The sequence below is a fragment of the Phalangium opilio genome, unplaced genomic scaffold, assembly GCF_054372755.1.
Source record: "Phalangium opilio isolate 3A_F unplaced genomic scaffold, DU_Popi_V2 ptg000041l_1, whole genome shotgun sequence".
In the NCBI taxonomy this organism is placed as follows: Eukaryota; Metazoa; Arthropoda; class Arachnida; order Opiliones; family Phalangiidae; genus Phalangium; species Phalangium opilio.
In genome coordinates, this window is record NW_028324165.1 from 5,760,924 (window position 1) to 5,781,267 (window position 20,344).

General features: G+C 35.2%; 2 protein-coding genes and 1 long non-coding RNA gene across 6 annotated transcripts; 1 reads left to right on the plus strand and 2 right to left on the minus strand.

Moving 5' to 3' along the window:
* Nucleotides 1-1,400: 1,400 nt before the first annotated feature.
* On the minus strand, nucleotides 1,401-1,686 carry LOC149679556 (uncharacterized). The gene is made up of 3 exons (XR_016365826.1): nucleotides 1,656-1,686; nucleotides 1,527-1,592; nucleotides 1,401-1,455 (listed from the first exon to the last, which is right to left on the minus strand). It is a non-coding gene; the product is annotated as an uncharacterized LOC149679556 (long non-coding RNA).
* On the plus strand, nucleotides 1,676-7,353 carry LOC149679557 (uncharacterized). 2 transcript variants are annotated; one of them, XM_089835339.1, is made up of 8 exons: nucleotides 1,676-1,990; nucleotides 3,011-3,092; nucleotides 3,153-3,215; nucleotides 3,726-3,857; nucleotides 3,948-4,117; nucleotides 4,192-4,235; nucleotides 4,959-5,080; nucleotides 5,152-7,353. In XM_089835339.1, the coding sequence occupies exons 1-8, from the start codon at nucleotides 1,944-1,946 to the stop codon at nucleotides 5,992-5,994; spliced, it is 1,503 nt and encodes a 500-aa protein (XP_089691465.1). In that variant the 5' UTR covers nucleotides 1,676-1,943; the 3' UTR covers nucleotides 5,995-7,353. The 2 variants fall into 2 exon arrangements, with proteins under 2 accessions (XP_089691465.1, XP_089691464.1); XM_089835338.1 differs by having other exon boundaries at nucleotides 1,680-1,990; nucleotides 4,889-7,353.
* A 4,361-nt stretch (nucleotides 7,354-11,714) lies between these two features.
* On the minus strand, nucleotides 11,715-19,634 carry LOC149679558 (uncharacterized). Of its 3 annotated transcripts, none has more exons than XM_089835335.1 (3): nucleotides 19,500-19,634; nucleotides 14,485-14,601; nucleotides 11,715-14,390 (listed from the first exon to the last, which is right to left on the minus strand). In XM_089835335.1, the coding sequence occupies exon 3, from the start codon at nucleotides 14,382-14,384 to the stop codon at nucleotides 12,432-12,434; it is 1,953 nt and encodes a 650-aa protein (XP_089691461.1). In that variant the 5' UTR covers nucleotides 14,385-14,390; nucleotides 14,485-14,601; nucleotides 19,500-19,634; the 3' UTR covers nucleotides 11,715-12,431. The 3 variants fall into 3 exon arrangements, with proteins under 3 accessions (XP_089691461.1, XP_089691463.1, XP_089691462.1); XM_089835337.1 differs by having other exon boundaries at nucleotides 11,715-14,404; XM_089835336.1 differs by having other exon boundaries at nucleotides 11,715-14,601.
* Nucleotides 19,635-20,344: the final 710 nt, after the last annotated feature.

A 20,344-nucleotide genomic window follows, 5' to 3' on the forward strand; every position in this document is an offset into this window, starting at 1 on the left:
TCGGACTCTCTTAGAACGGCCGATGTTAACACTGTTTATTGGATATTTATCTCTAGCGTTATTTCACTAATTGGGGGGGGGGGACTTATTGTGTTTTGAGGTAAGTGTAGGGTAATGACAGTACTACGTGAGAAAACGTCATATCCTTCTATATCACAGCTCAGTGTCACAGCCCCTACTGGGCGCGTACATGAATTAACTAACGCTAGGGATTGTTCACTAACCGTGTTTCCCATGTAATGCTATCGCCAACTACATGTTCCGAATTATTCCTTGATTCCCCTCTTCATTCCCCCAATTTATTGAACCAAAACGGATGTAGATAGCGCCATCTCTCGCCAAAATAAATCGTTTTTGCCCAATTGGCCATATGTCTAATCAGCGCCACTAGCGGATGCTCTGAGAACTACTCCATAGAGACTAGTTAAATTTAAGAGGGTTTTCAGAATCATAGCCAGGTGGCTCGAACACCGCGCCATCTGACGGAAATTCTGCAAACCCGCTTAAATATACCTAGACTCTATGGGAGTAGTTTTCAGACCATCCGCTAGTGGCGCTGATTAGACATATGGCCAATTTAGGCAGTATTTCAATTTTGACGTCATAGGGCACGTGACATTTAGTCCAATTTTCTTATAACTTCCTGTTAGGGATAGTAGCTGCTGCTAGGGGGCGTTTGGAACATGCGTGCTTTATCTTTTTGGGGGAACGAACTATCCCTAGGGTTAGTTAATCCATGGCGCGTATTTCTCATGTCTGAGAAATAGCACACTTCCTCTGGTCAAAAACCAGTTCATTAATTGCTTGGAGTAGTTTTAAAATTCAAAAAGTGGGGGTTAATGGTTCTCTGGACCAGTTTATAAATTGCAAATCTAAAGGAGAACAAAGGCTGGGACCATTTTATTATTTCAGACATTAGGGGGTCACTGCTCCAAAGGACTAGTTTAAAATATCCTTTTTTTCCCAGACTGGCGTACAATCCCATCTTACAAGAGCACGCCTAGAAGGGGGATACCCAGTCTACACCCCTCTCTATGCTCACTGGTTTATAGAGTAATTTCTTTCCAATATATGGAAACGTCATAACCCTCTATCTCTTACAAAGTTTCCCCCAACGTTGGGGATACAAAGTTCACTCCCCCTCTCTACCGAAATTACTCTGCTAGTTATCATTGGAAAATTTATTTTTTTTGGGGGGGGGGGATATTTTTCACATTTTAAAATTTAAAATAATCGGCGACGAATCAGTACGGATGGTTCACTAATGTTTTACTCCAAATTCTGACTTTTGCGATATCTATTTGCAGTTGAGATTTAAATTTCCCGCCGATAATCCCAGAGTTACGTTTTTGGGCCAGGCAGAGAAATAAGGATAAATATCCTCCTTAGAAATTAACTGCGCCAGATTAAAAATTAACTACTTGGGGTCTACTGGAGTACTGGCCTCGTGGCTACCTAATTAATTAAAAATGTTCCAAGATTAACAATTTCAAGTGGCTAATGTCCTGTTTATTTAATAAAATTACTTGAGCTCAACTGGCCATATGACCAGTTGAAAAAAAAACTTTATTCTCAGCCTGTGCAGCGTGACTCTAGAGAGATAAATCAGTAACTACTGTATTATCTCAATACCACTCCAGTAGTCAAAATATTACCGTCTCCAAGTCCGAAACTGGGAAACATTCCTGTCTGCTAGTCATTCTTGTCTTATTATGGCGGCGCGAAAAGTGGTCAAGGAACAACGTAGACGGAAGCCTTTAAATGTTTATTACTAAAATTATTAAGGCTCCTTAGTACTAGAAATACTATTAATAAAACAAGAACAAAAGGCATTAGTTACTTGTAACAGGAAAACTTTTCAGTTAGACGATAAAGGGCTTGATTTTTAGCCTTGAATGATTGGTTAAATCTGATTCTTCGACGGGTAAAAGAGGACAAGTAGGATGGGTTCATTGAAAGATTGTGTTGTTACGGTGAAGCCTTTAAGCTGGTAAGTAATAAAAATATTTCGGAAATTTGAAGAATACCTCAAGAGGTTTAAGGGAACTGCCCTGGCAAAACCTAACCTAAGTTGATCTATCCTGGGCCAGCGAATCTAGAAAAGATTCGTAATTTAGAGGCCGTTTTTCTATGAGCGGCTAAATGTGCGCCTGTTTTTGTTATTATCAAGTTTTATCAACTGAATAAATTTCCCCTTTTCCAAAATTTTACTAAATAGAATATGTTTTTACCCCTAATTATTGGTACCTTTCCAAATTATGGCTAATTAGCTTTTTTATTGCCACCTTTTCCAAAAAATTGTTATTTTTAGTTTCTTTTTACCCTAAAAAGAGGCGCACTTTTAGCCATTCGTGTTTTCCTTAGTGAGAAATATTTTAGTAGGATAGTAGTAAAAATAGTAGTATTCACCCCTGCGCGGAAAAGCAAAACCTATGATGAAGAAAATGGGATAAAATTGCTACATTGTGCCGTGCGGACTAATTGTAGTAACAGTAAAGAATAGGGAGCTCATATTGAAATATGCCTCATGAGTAGTCAAACTGTAGCTATCCATAGTGTAGCTATCTACAGTATTTTCTCCGTCATTGGTTTAGCTTTTCAGTCTAGAAAAAATAGTACTATTTTTACTACTATCTGCGACCTCGTAACCAGGAATGATCCCACATAATGATGTACATTCTTTCGGAAATATTAGACCCCTCACTAATCACAGTTCAACAACATTTTATAATGAATGTTAAATATACAAAATTATTTTATTTAAAATTTATATATACGAAGATCTGATTAGTTTTAACATGAAATGATTGATTCGGAATTTTGACAATGCTCTTGCTCTTGCACTAATCAAACCTTTCAGCCTTGAAACTCTTTGTCTCACAAAGGTCATGGGAACGCTATAAACTCATATTAGTTTAAAATATAAACATTTTTTTTTCCATTCCTTCGCTTGTTGTTCAAATAATGTTTCATGTTTCAAAACATACCTTCATTCAAAGTTTAATTTTAGGGAAGAAATGTGTCGACACAAACTGTCTTTACGCAAAGCCTATATGAATTTGGTCGATTCTCAAAGAGTTGTTCTCGGAGAGGTATTTGAGCAAATATTGTTCTACCGCGTGAAATTACAAAAAAACTGCTGTTTGTTTTAGGAAATGGATAAGAATGATTGTTTCTTAAGCAAAGATGATAAAATGAAGAAACTGAGGAAGAAGGTACTATTTGACAAAACGAGAAAACTTCCCAAATATTATCCCTATAGAGAAAGCATTAAGAGGCAAACTGGTAGGAAAAACGAAGCAAGGGGCACTTTCACCATGCTTGAGCGAAAGCGCCCAGTTTTCTTGTCTAACGCCATTAAATGGCTGATGAACATTGAACTTTTTTAAATGTACTGCCAATGAAAAATTCCCGTCTGATTGGCTAAAAGCTCAGAGGGTTTGATGTCCCTTGTTTTAAGCATCATTGAAAATAAGGACCTATAACGTTTTTTCGCGTCATTGGTTTTCCCTCTTTCTTGGTTGTCCCTTAAAAAGGCATTCTGTCTGAAGGTCCCATGGAAATTGGCTAGAAGTTTAGAGGATAAAGGTCCCTTGTTTTAATGGTCATTAAAAAATGAGGATCAGCAATGTTATTTAAACGACATTAGTTTCCTCTCTCTCTTGTTTGTCCTGAAAGTCCCATGGAAATCAGCTATAGTAATGGAATCTTTTTTGAATTTTTAGTTTGACATTTTAATTTCAAACGTGAGAAAAGAGAGAATGGAAAATGAGCTAACTATTAATGAGCAAGGAGATAAAATTGACAGGCTCAATAAGGTCAGAGAAGAATTGAAAAACAAACTCAAAGATCTCAAGGTACGCGACATTGTTTATTTGATGTAAACGCAAAGATGAGATTAGATGTTAGGAATATTCATTAATCATTGTTAATTGTTTAAAAATTAGGAGAAAAATGAAACTGTTCAAAAGGCTAACGATGTATCAGTGAAAGTTGAACCAGTTGAATATGATTCAGAGCCAAAAGTTGAACCAGTTGATAATGATTCAGAACCTGATAGCCAAGCATTATCCCTACCAGTTGCGGAACAGCAACAACCTCAACCTCAAAATGAAAGGTATTGCGAGAGAAAAAAGGGTGTATTGATTTTGTTGTTTACACGTGTTTTTTTATCATAATTTATCTCTGTAGTTCGGAAGGAGTCCCTACTGAGGACCGGAACCACAAGCAGCCTGGTGCGTAAATTTTTATTTATGTAGAAATATTGTAGGTCTCCCCAAGTCACTTATGTTGGGTGCATAATCCTTTCGACCACTTATTTCTGTCAGATTTTTGAGTTAAAATGTTGGAAAGTTTTAATACCCTTCATTTTCAGCATTAGCCCAAAAACTCATCCCTGGGTCGATATAATTGGTTTCTTTTAAACTTTCATCTGTTTTAAAGATTATCACTATTGCAAATGAGCTTGATTATATAAGGAAATGAGAGGAGAATTAATGGATAATCTCATTTGAAAGATAGACATTTTCCAACTTTGCTAAGGGGAAATAGTTTGACCCTATGTGCCCACAACAAGGCTTGCATTGGTTTGGAGAAACTACTTCTTTTCTTTAATGTTGCGCGTCTTCATACGCCCCTGCATTCCTTATTTTATTATGTGCGCTTGCAGAACAAAGCATTTTTGATGTTAATTTATAAACTACGCGTGAATATTACTAAGAAAAAAATACATGCGATTCTTTGAAAAGTGGGCGGATACTTAAGAAAGCTCGCGACTAATTAAGGGGTGTGACACGAGCTCCGTCCACATCTCATAGAATCATCGCGGTTTCCTTGTGTCGAATCAATAATTTCCAGACGTTACATGATTATTTCCTTATTTATGTAGGTAAACCCAAGGCAAAACATGATATTGAAGATAAAAGAGTTGTTGAACTAAGTTCTAAAATTCATACTAGAGAACGAAGCTTCAAATGCGATCAGTGTGAATTTTCCAGCACACAGAAAAGTAATTTCATCAGACATAAACGTATTCACGTTGGGGGAAAACCCTTCAAATGTAATCAGTGTGATTATGCAAGTAAGGAGAAGTGTTATTTGATTAGACATAAACGTATTCACAATGGTGGAAAACCCTTCAAATGTAATCAGTGTGATTATGCCAGCAAGCTGAAGGGTAATTTGATCAGACATCAACGCATTCATAGTGGTGAAAAACCGTTCGAATGTGATCAGTGTGATTATGAAAGTAAGGATAAGTATTATTTGATCAGACATCAACTCATTCACAGTAGTGAAAAACCCTTCAAATGTGATCAGTGTGATTATGGTAGCAAGCGAAAGTCCAATTTGAAAAATCATCAACACATAAATCACAGTAGTGAAAAACCCTTCAAATGTGATCAATGTGAATATGCTAGCGCGACTAAAGATTATTTGTTTAAACATAAACATATTCACATTGGTGAAAAACCCTTCAAATGTGATCAGTGTGATTATGGTACCAAGAAAAAGTATGATTTGATCAAACATCAACGCATTCACAGTAGTGAAAGACCCTTCAAATGTAATCAGTGTGATTATGCAAGTAAGGAGAAGTGTTATTTGATCAGACATCAACTCATTCACAGTAGTGAAAAACCCTTCAAATGTGATCAGTGTGATTATGGTAGCAAGCGAAAGTCCAATTTGAAAAATCATCAGCACATAAATCACAGTAGTGAAAAACCCTTCAAATGTGATCAATGTGAATATGCTAGCGCGACTAAAGATTATTTGTTTAAACATAAACGTATTCACATTGGTGAAAAACCCTTCAAATGTGATCAGTGTGACTATGGATCCACGCAGAAGGCTCATTTACTCGCACATCAACGCATTCATAGCGGCGAAAAACCCTTCAAATGTGATCGGTGTGACTATAAATGTAGGCATAGTAGTAATTTGATCGTACATCAGCGCATTCACCTTAAGAAGAAAAACTTTCAAATGTGATTATACCAGCGCAAGTGAGTCTAATTTGATCACACATCAGCGCGTTGATAGTGGTGAAATACCATTCAAGTTTTATCATTGTGAAGATGTATCATCACACCAACGTAGAAAGCACACGGGCGAATGGAATGGATTTGAAGGACTAGTAAAGAGTAGAAACAAGGAATGAATGAAAAATTTCCAATGATGTAAAATTACGAAAAAAAATTGAGATTTCGCTTTTGAATGAAACGATGTCCCTGTGACAAATTCCTAATATCTTTTCCGTTGCACGCACTATTTCGGGCCACATTTATAACCCGAAAGGTTTATCAGCTTTTCATTTCAGGTTGTTACGTAACTGTCTAATTATCTATGAAATCTATACTTATTTTGATTTTTAAAATAATTGAAAACCATGAAGGAGCAGTAATGGATGAAACCATTGTCCAATGAATATGAATGAATATGAATGAATATTAAAATTCCTAAAATCTTTTTAAATTATATCAGTTTTTAGATGGTAATTTCAATTGAAGTAAGTTACCTAACCTTTTGGGGCAACATCGTGCATAGAGATGTGAAATTACCATAATTTTTGAAAACGGTAAATTACCGATAAATTACCAGTAAATTACCGATTTAAATTTTTGGAAAACAAAAATTACTGTTCAGTCGGTAATTTTTGCTAATTTATATTTTCGTGTGCTTACAATCCATTACTTAAAACCAAGTTTAATTATGAGCACTATCTGACTACTTTACACGTATTTGCGGCTTTTGCTACCAAGACGGCAGCCGTGGCCTATCTAATCTGATTTCTAATTAAAGTTTTATTAAAGACAAATATCTAGCGCAACTTTGTAAGAACTGGCTAGCGAATAGCGCCTGGTGAGTCATTTTAGAAGTAAACACAGAAATTCTTGATCATTTAAGAGTAAAATGAACATTTAATTAATGCGTAGTAAAAATGTTTGGTAATTTACCGGTAAATTACCATTGTAAAATTACGGTAAGATATAAAACGTTATTTACGCGGTATTTGGTAAATTACCAGTAATTTACGGACGGTAAATTACCGACTCACATCTCTAATCGTGCATATAAAGAAATGAAAAGGTATTAAGCAGTGCAATTTACAATCGTAATTTGTGGGGCGGGACCGTATTAGAGACTTGGCTTATTAGAAAGTGTACTAATTTCTGCCCAACATATTGATATGTGAATCTTGACAAAAACAAATTGAAAGAAAAACTTTACAAGTAAGAAAACCAATATAAGAAACTAAAGTGGTATCAGAAGTATATTATAAGTAGCAAAGTGCCTTGTTACACCTTAAGTCTAATAAAAACAATGAATTAATTATTTTACTTAGATAAATATTCGTAGGTTTTCATTAATAATAATTTTCCGTCGTGGAGCTATTTCTTCTTGGGAACATCCATCGAGGAGGCGCTATCTCTTTCCTAGTTGCAATGTTTTTTTTTAACCGTACAATAAAGGTAGAACTTGATATTGTTACGAGTTACTAATTCGAATAAAACCGCATAATCCTCGAAAATCTTGATATTCAAGCGATATAAAACTATTTGGCCCGTGAAGTTTTAAATTAAAAATAATCGAATTTATCCTTACCGCATTTAGTGTATAGTTCCTCCTCTCACAATCCAGCAAAGCAACTGATTTAATGATTTTGGCTTACACAATGCCTTTATCTCCGAGCACCAATCTTTTAAACGTTTGCTCTAAACGATTTTGTAGGCTTTAAATATAATGTAGGTAATTGGCACGGCTGTCTATTAAATGTATTTTGGTGTCATTTATATTTATAGAAATCCAAGATGTCGGACAATATGCCAATGGAAACTACAAGGCGCACCTAATATTCTCCGCAATCTTCTGAGAAACAATGTACCTTGTCAAAGGCAGGAACCATTTATAACTCATTCACGAGGGTGGAGCTAAAACTAGCCTTTGCTAAGCTTAGGGGGCCAATTAACTCCACCAAAATTTAGTATCATTTCTTTAAACCACAGTCGAAAAAGGGGGGGGGGGTAGGCAACCCTCAGTATCGGGACAAACAAGGGGGTTGATGTACTGCCGTCTTTGCGAAATCTCATGATACAAATTAAAAGCAAGGTGGAAGGCAAAGTTTTACCCGAGTGTCTTTCCCTTTTCTTTTAGTTACATCGAAATGGTCGATTGACAGTGAGACATTTTTTAGGAACGTTTATTTCACTTCGAAATCTAAAAGGCTAAAATTAAAATTGTCCTTTCCCTCCAAGAATTCAGAGTAGGTTAAAACCAGACTTGCTGAATCTATCTTTGACTTGAAACTTTACATCTGTTAATCAAGTCACGAAAAATATTTCGTAATATCTGCTTGTGTGTGTGTGTACTGTTTTGTGTCGCGGCATGGTAAACTGAACTTTCGATGGAAGTGATTCCATGAAGGGAAAATGATTCTAGTTAATCATTGTTGTTAAGATAAATTTCAGAATTTCATTTAGACCGCGAGCTTGACTTTAAAAATTTTCTGCGTTCCTATTTTTTCCGAAAGTCCGAGCACATTTATTAATCACGAAAACTATTTCGTAATATCTGCTTGTGTGTACTAATTTGTGTCGCGTGTATATCTTTATATCCTAGGTGTTAAATTAGTACACAATAGAGTGCTGTCAGAAGCGCCGGTGTGACGTCACCCATGCTGTTTTCCCATAAAGAAAAAACCGGTAAGTGTCATGGCCGCGCATTGCTAAAGGCAGGCTCGTGACGTTTAACCTTGGATCTGACGTCAAAACTGACAGCACTCTATACCCGTGTTTTCTAATGTTCTAAGGTAAGATACAAGATGTTGACACTGTGTTTAGTCGATAATCATCACTTGCGATAGCTCGCTGAAAAGTATATCCCCAATTGCCTGTTACGCGGGGGGGGGGGGTACTATGGTTTGAGGAAAGTGGCCCATAGAGACTTGTTCCCATGTCTATGAAGCTACTAATACTGTACATATAGTTTCCGGACTTGGAGGATTCATACTATTTACACAAGGGCTACAAAAGTGCAGACTTAATTGTCCTCCAAGTAGCTAGCTTGGCCACCTTATGTGAATGGTATGTATTCTCCTAGTCTGAAAACTATGCATAGAGTAATGGCAGTACTCAATGAGATAGAATATATATATTAAACCTAGAGTCACAACGTGAAATCTCGAGATCGACGTTTCGCGATACACCTTTTGTCGAGCATGAATCTTTATCAAATACGGGTGGCGCCACCCTAAGAACTTTTTTACTACCGTCTGCTGCTATTCTAGAGGGCCGGTAGGCCCTTCTAGATAAGATCCCACACCCTCCCGTAATGTTAAATGAAAATTCACAGATTTTCGCCGATTTTCGCCGATTTTCCCATAGGAATAACATGGGGTTTTTGGTGCTCCTGTACATCGAATCATTTAAAAACTACATGGAAGTTAGCTTTCGGAATACTTTTAAATTAACAAGTAACTATTCAAGGTGTGCCTTTTTCAAGTTTCACCAAATTTAATTAAGTCTAAGTATGTTAATTTAATTAAAAATGTAAGTACCTCAAAAGATTATTCTACAGCAGACGACGCTAATTGTTCGTTACTCTACAGTAGACGACGCTAATTTGCCATTTCACCGCCTTGAAACTTTAACTTGATATTTTTAAATAAATATAACACTATATTTATTAAAAACTTCTCTGGCGGGTCTAATTTTCGTTTAATTATGTGTCTCGGTTGAAATTCTATACTTAAGATACCTTTTTAATTTATATTTTAGATGTTAGTTTCGACCAAGGCTTAAGTTGCCTTACTTAGGCCATGGATTTATAATAGGAGCTTACGCTTCATGGATATTTCCCTGTAGCCTTCAGTAAGGCATTTTGATTTTAAACACATTTATGTCACAAAAATTCGCGCGGGTGGGGACGTAGAAATTGAAGCAAACTTTTTTCTTTAGGCGCGCGCGATCGCGCGCTATTCAAAATTTGAACTCGATCACGTGAAAAACTTCAACCCCCCTCTGAATTTGCCTCAAATTCTACGTCACAAACGCGCGTGCCAGGCTGGTACTATTTTAGACGAGGAATAAATGTTGTGCGCGTTTTAAGGTGAGTGAAATATCCAGGAAGCGTAAGCTTCTATTCTAAATCCATGCTTAGGCAGACTATTGAGTGAGTCTATGCAATGGGTGATTGTAAAAGCTGGAAGGATAGATGGATCAGTGTTGGAAATAAGGATATTTTTAAAACTGGACCTGTGGCCTAGGTATTTTAATTAAAATAACTGTCCACGGTGCCAATCACTGTAAACGTACAAGGGCAGTGCACGCAATGTCATGGATAATTGCAATGGTAAAGTGGACTGTAAAAGATACGGCTTTGATAGTTTAAAATCGTGGCAGGTTTGTTTTGAAGTTGACTATAAAGCTCGGGTTCTAAAACGAATTGTGAGCCGTATCATATAAGAATTAGTAAAAGTGTAGAACCATTTTTAACCTCGTCCTAGAAGTGAAAAATTTCGCATTTCAGGCAAATATTATTTTATAATAGATTAATACAAATAAAGACTGAAGGAACAGATATTATATAAAAAAGGACTTGGTTTGCCCAAGCCTAAAAAACAAAACGATAAGAGTTTTTTCCAGTTGACTGAAGCGCGGATATTTTATTTTTCTATATAATTTTAAAGACAATCTGTATTTTACTACTCTTTGATTCAATCTCCTGATTTTACTGGTAATGGATTTATTTCCTATAAATTAATTGAAATAAAATATTATCTCAGATTTTTCATGATAAAATTTTTACGAAAATGGAATTGTTGTTGAAAAATCTGAGATAAGATATTTTATTTCAATTAATTTATAGGAAATAAATCCATTACCAGTAAAATCAGGAGATTGAATCAAAGAGTAGTAAAATACAGATTGTCTTTAAAATTATATAGAAAAATAAAATATCCGCGCTTCAGTCAACTGGAAAAAACTCTTATCGTTTTGTTTTTTAGGCTTGGGCAAACCAAGTCCTTTTTTATATAATAATGTGTGTAACAAGCTGTCAAGATAGTTTTTAAACGTGTTAAATAAAATACGCGAGTTAAATAATAAAAACTTTAGTCCTTTTTAATCTAATAAATAGATGAAATAAAAATTATAACGATGTTTCTGATTGCAAATAAACAAGTAAAAGCTGTAATTAGTTCCGCTGGAGGGTCACGGATGGCGCTGTCATGTTTTGATAAACGTGCTTGATAAAAGCAATGTGTTTCGCGGTAAGCCGATTTGAATTGTAACTCTATCTATCTCATTGGCAGTACTACTTGTGCAATGACAATAGTCATATCCTTCTATCTCACACCTCAGTGTCACCTCCATACAAGAGCGCTCCCAGAGGTAGGGATACACAGTCTGCACACCTTTCTACTGCCACTAATCTAGTTATTATTCGGAAATTTAAAAATTCCGAAGCGAATTAGTAGAGATGGCTCTAATATTTCATTCCATTTACTACTTTGGAGCGATCCGAAGACTTTTTCGATTTCTATTTGCAGTTGTGATTTTTCGCCTCCTTTGAATTTTCCGCCGATAATCCGGGAGTTACTTGGGCTCTACTGGCCATATGACCAGTTTAAAAAAAATCCTTATTTCTCAGCCTGCGCAGCACCTTCCTATCCTTAGTCAGAGAGGAAACTTGGTCGTCAGTGACTCTAGCTCTAGAGGTAATCAGACAAGTATTTTATTTTCTAAATGCCACTCCAATAACAAAAATATTACGACCTCCAAGCCCGAAAGCCCCGAAGCTGGGAGTGGGAAACTTAACTTACCCAGGGTGAGAAATAAGGAAATTTTTTAAACTGGTCATTTGACCAGTGGAGCCCAAGGGTTTTAATTAAAAAACTGGTCAATGACCACTTAATATTTCTACATACTGTCAGAACTGCGCTGAAATGGTTCTAGGTTTTATATACTGTCTATTTGTTTTTTATGTATTAATTTCTATAACCCACTACTGGGAATTTATTTTTTACTAAAGAAGGGGAATTTAAAAAGTGGTCACGGTGACCACTAGACCCTCAGGCATTTAATAAATAAACTGGTCAAGCCATTTTTAAACTGGTCATTTGCCCAGTGCCACCGCCTTATTTCTCACCCTGAATTTAATGCAAGTTATTTTGTAACTTTCATTTGCAAACATTCAATAAACTTTTGACCGTTTGTTTCCAAATAGAGAGGTTAAGAAGAAACAGAATATACATAAAAAGTCTTACTTAAAGGGAGTTGTTTTGAGGCAGTTAGAAAGTTTGTAACGAAATTCATCAATTGGAAAACATACATAGACTCTTTAGTCAAATGACATTATTAAAAACATAGTCAAAAGGAAACTCAATGACAGTATTCAAAACATACATAGACTCTTTGGTCAAATGGAAACTAAATGACATTATTCAAATTAACTTTAACCGCCTCGTAAATGTAAGGTGGTTCTTTCATTCTTATGTAATAGTATCCAACATAATTCCCCGAATCTTCCAATTTTTTCAAAATAATAGAACAATGTTTGTTGGTAAACTGATTTTCATCGTTACCCAAACCGAACTCATTCTTCAGGTGATTAATTGGTTCTTGCCATTTTACGCTTGATTCCAACCTCGAAGCGTCAGGATCTGGGCAATAAATCACTTCGTTCACTGGGAGAGGCGTTGCAGCTTCGTTTTCCAATTTGACACGATTTAAGTGAAACTCTGAACTAACATTATCACTCGATAAAGGTTCTGGTTCTTTTTTTACTTCCTTGGAAGTTATGGTATTAACTTCGCACTTGGAAGGCGAAGTATTTAATGAAATTACTTGGTTAATGTTGGAACCGATATGTTTTGAATTGGTACATTTAGACTTCCTCGCGTTTCCGGGTTCATCAGGATCTGATTCTGAATGAATTTCGTCTTGTTTTGACTGGTCAGTTTCATTGAGAGAATCATCGTTTATATTTGTCATCTGTCCCCGTTTGTCGTCTGGCTTGAATTTTAATGGACACGCAAAGTCTGCAACATTCTTTGATTGATCGCTATCGTTCTTCCTTCTTAACGAGACCGTTTTCCGAGTTTTTCGTCCAATTCGAGATTTTAACGGATGAAGTCTAGCAATGTGATTTCTTAGTCCATGTTTTAATTTGGCTGCGAAATCACAAAACGTACACTTAAACGGACGTTCGTCACTGTGAGACACGACGTGCTTCTTTAAACTCCAGCGTGTTCGGGTACGGTGACCGCAAATATCGCATTTGAATGGACGCTCCTCACTGTGAGTCATGACGTGTATCTTTAAATTCCCGCGTGTTCGGGAGCGATAATCGCAAATATCGCATTTGAATGGACGCTCCTCACTGTGAGCCAAGACGTGAATCTTTAAATTCCCGCGTGTTCGGGAGCGATAATCGCAAATATCGCATTTGAATGAACGCTCGTCACTGTGAGTCATGACGTGTATCTTTAAATTCCCGCGTGTTCGGGCACGGTAATCGCAAATATTGCATTTTAATGGACGCTCGTCACTGTGAGTTTCGACGTGTATCTTTAAATATCTGCGTGTTCGGGCACGGTAATCGCAAATATTGCATTTGAATGGGCGCTCGTCACTATGAGTTGTGACATGTTTCTTTAAATCATCTCGTCTTTGGGAACGATAATCGCAAATATCGCATTTGAATGGACGCTCATCGCTGTGCGTCAATATGTGTCTCCTTAAATCCTCTCGCCTACGGGAACGATATTTGCAAATATCGCATTTGAATGGACGCTGGTCACTGTGAGTTACGACGTGTATCTTTAAATTCCTGCGTGTTCGGGTACGGTAATCGCAAATATTGCATTTGAATGGACGCTGGTCACTGTGCGTCAATACGTGTGTCTTTAAATTCCTGCGTGTTTGGGTACGATAATCGCAAACATCGCATTTGAATGGACGCTCGTCGCTGTGCGTCAATACGTGTCTCTTTAAATCCACGCGTGTTTTGGAGCGATGCTCACAAACATCGCATTTGTACGGACGCTCGTCACTATGAGATGCGACATGTTGCTTTAAAACATATTGTCTTTGGGTACGGTAATCGCAAATATCGCATTTGTACGGACGCTCATCACTGTGCGTCAATACGTGCATCTTTAAATTCCCGCGTGTTTTGGAGCGATATTCACAAATATCACATTTGTACGGACGCTCGTCACTATGAGTTGCGACATGCATCTTTAAATGGCTGCGTTTTCGGGAACGATAGTCGCAAATATCGCATTTGTACGGACGCTCGTCACTGTGAATTAATTTATGATTCTTGAAGACTGAGCTCATTCCTGTCTGGAAACCGCACTGTTCACACTTTAACTTCATCTCTCCCTATTGAATCAATACTTTAAATCACTATGCTTTGGGAATCTCATAAGAGTTGCATTTAAACAATGTAACGGTAAGATAAGTGATTTGGGCATACCGGTTAATTCTCACATAAACATCCAAATGTCTTATTGATCGAAATCTGAATCGGATTGCAAATTTTACATCAGTATACGTGTTGAACAGCAGATACTGAGCTAAATTGTCATTAAAGCTGAAATAACATAATTATATTATGAAAATGCTCCACAATTACATTAGTTGAGGATTCATGCAAAAATGAGGAAATCATCCAACATTCTAACTTGAGTAATCTATCCAGTTTACCTTAGGACTGCGATAAAAGACGAATGGCTAAAAGTGAGCCTCTTTTTAGGGTAAAAAGGAACTAAAAATAACAATTTTTTGGAAAAGCTGGCAATAAACAAGCTAATTAGCCAGAATTAGGAAAGGTACCAATAATTAGGGGTAAAAACATATTCTATTTAGTAAAATTTTGGAAAAGGGGAAATTTATTCAGTTGATAAAACTTCATAATAACAAAAACAGGCGCACATTTAGCCGCTCATGATAAAAGTGATCTAATTAATTAATCAGCCAAAAAGGCATGGCCAATATGACACTATCAATGGGAATTTTGAAGAATAGTACCTGCAGCGCCAATTTTTTATTTTTTGTTTGTTTTAGACTCGTTAGACCGTGAAAAAAAATATGGTGCTAAAATTTTTTGGCGCAAATGATTATTAATGGTAGAAAATCAAATTTTAAAAATCGTGTAAAAATAGCAGGAAAATCAAATTTGACATGTTTACCAAGTGATCTAACGTAACCTAACCTAACCTAACCTAACCTAACCTAATCCAACCTAACCTAGGGAATTTTGAAGAATACATGTGTTTGACGCCTTATTCATTCTCCTTGCCTAACCTAACCTAACCTAACCTAACCTAACCTAATCCAACCTAACCTAGGGAATTTTGAAGAATACATGTGTTTGACGCCTTATTCATTCTCCTTGCCAGGACCCTCCATAATATATATAGCAGTGACTACGGCACTGCCATATGTATAATACTAATTACAACCCTTAATTATCTTTTGCGCTTATTATAATGATATGCAATGAATAGAGTAAGGTGTGAGCTTTCATTTGGTATATATTTTATTATATTTCGGGGTGCAGGTACTATTCTTCAAAATAGCCCTATCAATAAGGGTAGGATTGCACTTTACGTGACCCACCCAACTAACAATGGTTTCTAGTTAATTAGACTGTGGGGAGTCCGAAAAAAATAGTTAAAAAATTATTTGGCCGCCGCAAGTTAGTTAAAAAAATTTTTGAAAATTTCAAAATCCACTCACTTACCCTCATTGAAGCCGCTATCCGCTTAACGCATTCTGTACTCAATCTTGCAAAATAAGCCGGGGGGACTGTGAAAAATTGACGTACTCGCGCCGGAGATATAGCTATGGAATTTTTTAAGCTTACTGAAACTGTTCATTTCTGATAAAAGGACGGAAATATAATGCGAGAAAAACTGCTATGTTTTGGGAAAATCGTTGAATTTTTGGGGAATTCGATAAATGATAACGGTAAATTTTGGTAAATGCCGTCAAATTATTCTTGAATTTGATAAATCTGAAGGACAATATTTTGGAAAAGGTGTCAAATTATTCGGGAATTTGATAAATGTGAAGGACGATATCATGGAAAAAAGTGTCAAATTAATCTGAATTTGATAAATCTGGAGGACGTTATTTTGGAAAAGGTGTCAAATTATTTGGGTGTTTGATAAATGTGAAGGATGATATTTTGGAAAAGGTGTCAAATTATTTGGGAATTTGATAAATGTGAATGACGATATTTTGGAAAAGGTGTCAAATTATTTGGGAATTTGATAAATGTGAATGACGATATTTTGGAAAAGGTGTCAAATTATTTGGGAATTTGATAAATGTGAATGACGATATGGAAAAGGTGTCAAATTATTTGGGAATTTGATAAATGTGAATGACGATATTTTGGAAAAGGTGTCAAATTATTTGGGAATTTGATAAATGTAAGGGACGATATTTTGGAAAATGTGCCAAATTATTCGGGAATTTGATAAATGTGAAGGACGATACTTTGGAAAAGGCATCAAATTATTCCCGAATTTGGTAAATGTAAAGGACGATATTTTGGAAAAGGTGTTTACATTTATCAAATTGCCGAAAAATAGGCACTCTTTCCAAAATATAGTTGCAATGACTTCCAAAATATTGCTGAAATAACTAGACGCCTTTTCCAAAATATTGAAATAAATTGACGCCTTTTCCAAAATATTGAAATAAATTGACGCCTTTTCCAAAATATTGAAATAAATTGACGCCTTTTCCAAAATATTGAAATAAATTGACGCCTTTTCCAAAATATAGTTGAAATAAATTGACGCCTTTTCCAAAATATTGAAATAAATTGACGCCTTTTTCAAAATATAGTTGAAATAAATTGACGCCTTTTCCAAAATATAGTTGAAATAAATTGACGCCTTTTCCAAAATATAGTTGAAATAAATTGACGCCTTTTCCAAAATATAGTTGAAATAAATTGGCGCCTTTTCCGAAATATAGTTGAAATAAATTGACGCCTTTTCCGAAATATAGTTGAAATAGATTGACGCCTTTTCCAAAATATAGTTGAAATAAATTGACGCCTTTTCCAATATATAGTTGAAATAAATTGACGCCTTTTCCGAAATATAGTTGAAATAAATTGACGCCTTTTCCGAAATATAGTTGAAATAAATTGACGCCTTTTCCGAAATATAGTTGAAATAAATTGACCAAAATATAGTTGAAATAAATTGACCAAAATATAGTTGAAATAAATTGACCAAAATATAGTTGAAATAAATTGACCAAAATATAGTTGAAATAAATTGACCAAAATATAGTTGAAATAAATTGACCAAAATATAGTTGAAATAAATTGACCAAAATATAGTTGAAATAAATTGACCAAAATATAGTTGAAATAAATTGACCAAAATATAGTTGAAATAAATTGACCAAAATATAGTTGAAATAAATTGACCAAAATATAGTTGAAATAAATTGACCAAAATATAGTTGAAATAAATTGACCAAAATATAGTTGAAATAAATTGACCAAAATATAGTTGAAATAAATTGACCAAAATATAGTTGAAATAAATTGACCAAAATATAGTTGAAATAAATTGACCAAAATATAGTTGAAATAAATTGACCAAAATATAGTTGAAATAAATTGACCAAAATATAGTTGAAATAAATTGACCAAAATATAGTTGAAATAAATTGACCAAAATATAGTTGAAATAAATTGACGCCTTTTCCAAAATATAGTTGAAATAAATTGACGCCTTTTCCAAAATATAGTTGAAATAAATTGACGCCTTTTCCAAAATATAGTTGAAATAAATTGACGCCTTTTCCAAAATATAGTTGAAATAAATTGACGCCTTTTCCAAAATATAGTTGAAATAAATTGACGCCTTTTCCAAAATATAGTTGAAATAAATTGACGCCTTTTCCAAAATATAGTTGAAATAAATTGACGCCTTTTCCAAAATATAGTTGAAATAAATTGACGCCTTTTCCAAAATATAGTTGAAATAAATTGACGCCTTTTCCAAAATATAGTTGAAATAAATTGACGCTTTTTCCAAAATATAGTTGAAATAAATTGACGCCTTTTCCAAAATATAGTTGAAATAAATTGACGCCTTTTTCAAAATATAGTTGAAATAAATTGACGCCTTTTTCAAAATATAGTTGAAATAAATTGACGCCTTTTCCAAAATATAGTTGAAATAAATTGACGCCTTTTCCAAAATATAGTTGAAATAAATTGACGCCTTTTCCAAAATATAGTTGAAATAAATTGACGCCTTTTCCAAAATATAGTTGAAATAAATTGACGCCTTTTCCAAAATATAGTTGAAATAAATTGACGCCTTTTCCAAAATATAGTTGAAATAAATTGACGCCTTTTCCAAAATATAGTTGAAATAAATTGACGCCTTTTCCAAAATATAGTTGAAATAAATTGACGCCTTTTCCAAAATATAGTTGAAATAAATTGACGCCTTTTCCAAAATATAGTTGAAATAAATTGACGCCTTTTCCAAAATATAGTTGAAATAAATTGACGCCTTTTCCAAAATATAGTTGAAATAAATTGACGCCTTTTCCAATATATAGTTGAAATAAATTGACGCCTTTTCCAAAATATAGTTGAAATAAATTGACGCCTTTTCCAAAATAAAGTTGAAATAAATTGACGCCTCATTTATATTGATGTTGACATTTGCTAACTGCCCAATAATTTGCCGCCTTTTCCGAAATATTGTTGAAATAAATTGACGCCTTTTCCAAAATATTGATGTTGACATTTGGTTCTTTCTCAATAATTTGTCGCCTTTCCCAAAATATAGTTGCAAAAAAACTAGACTCCTTTTCTGAAATATTGACGTTGACATTTGCTAATTTCCCTATATTTTGACACCTTTTCTCTACGCCTTTTATTTAAATTTTTTTTTACAAAAAATCATATTTACCAGGGATTTGACACATTTTCCCAAAAATAATGTTGAGTGAATTAAAAAAAATCCCGAATAATTTGACGGTTTTTTTCAAAATTTACCGTTATCAATTATTGAATTCCCAAAAAATTCAACGATTTTCCCAAAACATTTCAGTTTTTCTCGCATTTATATTTCCCTCCTTTTATCAGAAATAAATGTTTCCGTAAGCTTAAATAAATCCATAGCTATAAAACTCCGGCGCGAGTCCGGCAACTTTTCACAGTCCCCTCTGGCTTATTTTGCAAGATTGAGTGCAGAATGCGTTAAGCGGATAGCGGCTTCAATGGCGGTAAGTGCATGGATTTTAAAATTTTCAAAAATTTTTTTGACCAACTTGCGGCGGCCAAATAATTTTTTAACTATTTTTTTCGGACTCCTCATGGTCCAATTAACTAGAAACCATTGTTAGTTGGGTGGGTCACGTAAAGTGCAATCCTACCTCAATAAGTCTGCCAGAATGAGATATAGTTTTAAAAATTAATATTCAAAAAATCGAAATTACCTTTAATTTTAAACTCCGAGATAACGTTTTTATACGCTTCCAACTTCCGAGTTCCGAGTAGATCCAACGTACCCTCCTTGGGGGAACACTATTTTACCCCGAAATTATTTTTGCCGAATTACCCCAAATTCTAAAATAGTAGAAATCTCCCATGCGTCGTCTGCTAAAACATCCTAAAGACTTCTGGCTTCGCCTTCGGCTTATCGGGGTAAATTAGTGGCCGTTTCGGCACTTTTCGGCACAAAAGAGTGGGGTAAAATATAAAAATACGGCCCCCACACTAAAAGTCGCAATTAAATCAAACTCTTTTGTGCCGAAAAGTGCCAAAACGGCCACTAATTTACCCCAAAAAGCCGAAGGCGAAGCCAGAAGTCATTTAGGATGTTTTAGCAGACGAGGCATGGGAGATTTCTACTATTTTAGAATTTGGGGTAATTCGGCAAAAGGTCGGCAAAAATAATTTCGAGGTAAAATAGTGTTCCCCCCCGTGTTCCCCCTTTCCGGGGACCGCGTCTACAAAACCAGGGTGAGAAATAAGGAAATTTTTAAGAACTGGTCATTTGACCAGTAGAGCCCAAGGGTTTTAATTAAAAAACTGGTCAATGACCACTTAATATTTCTACATACTGGGTACGTTCAGTAACCCTCTTTGATGACAGCGCTTACTAAGCGATGCCAGATTTTCACTACTGTACGCTTTTTCGTGTTTCCGGTTTTGACGTCATGATGCTCAGCGCTTGCTCATCAAAAAAACCATCTAATCGATATGGTTTTTTTGATGGCGTGACGTAGCGCTTGACTGGTGTTGGCGCGGAATTTATTTATTTATTTATTTATTTATTTGA

Bases quoted from the DNA above. Each gene is read 5' to 3' on its own strand.
- LOC149679557 (XM_089835338.1), top strand. From the start codon at position 1,944: ATGGGTTCATTGAAAGATTGTGTTGTTACGGTGAAGCCTTTAAGCTG. The intron at 1,991-3,010 runs GTAAGTAATAAA...GTTTAATTTTAG, and splicing joins ACGGTGAAGCCTTTAAGCTG to GGAAGAAATGTGTCGACACA. The intron at 3,216-3,725 runs GTACTATTTGAC...TTGAATTTTTAG, and splicing joins TGAAGAAACTGAGGAAGAAG to TTTGACATTTTAATTTCAAA.
- LOC149679558 (XM_089835335.1), bottom strand. From the start codon at position 14,384: ATGAAGTTAAAGTGTGAACAGTGCGGTTTCCAGACAGGAATGAGCTCA.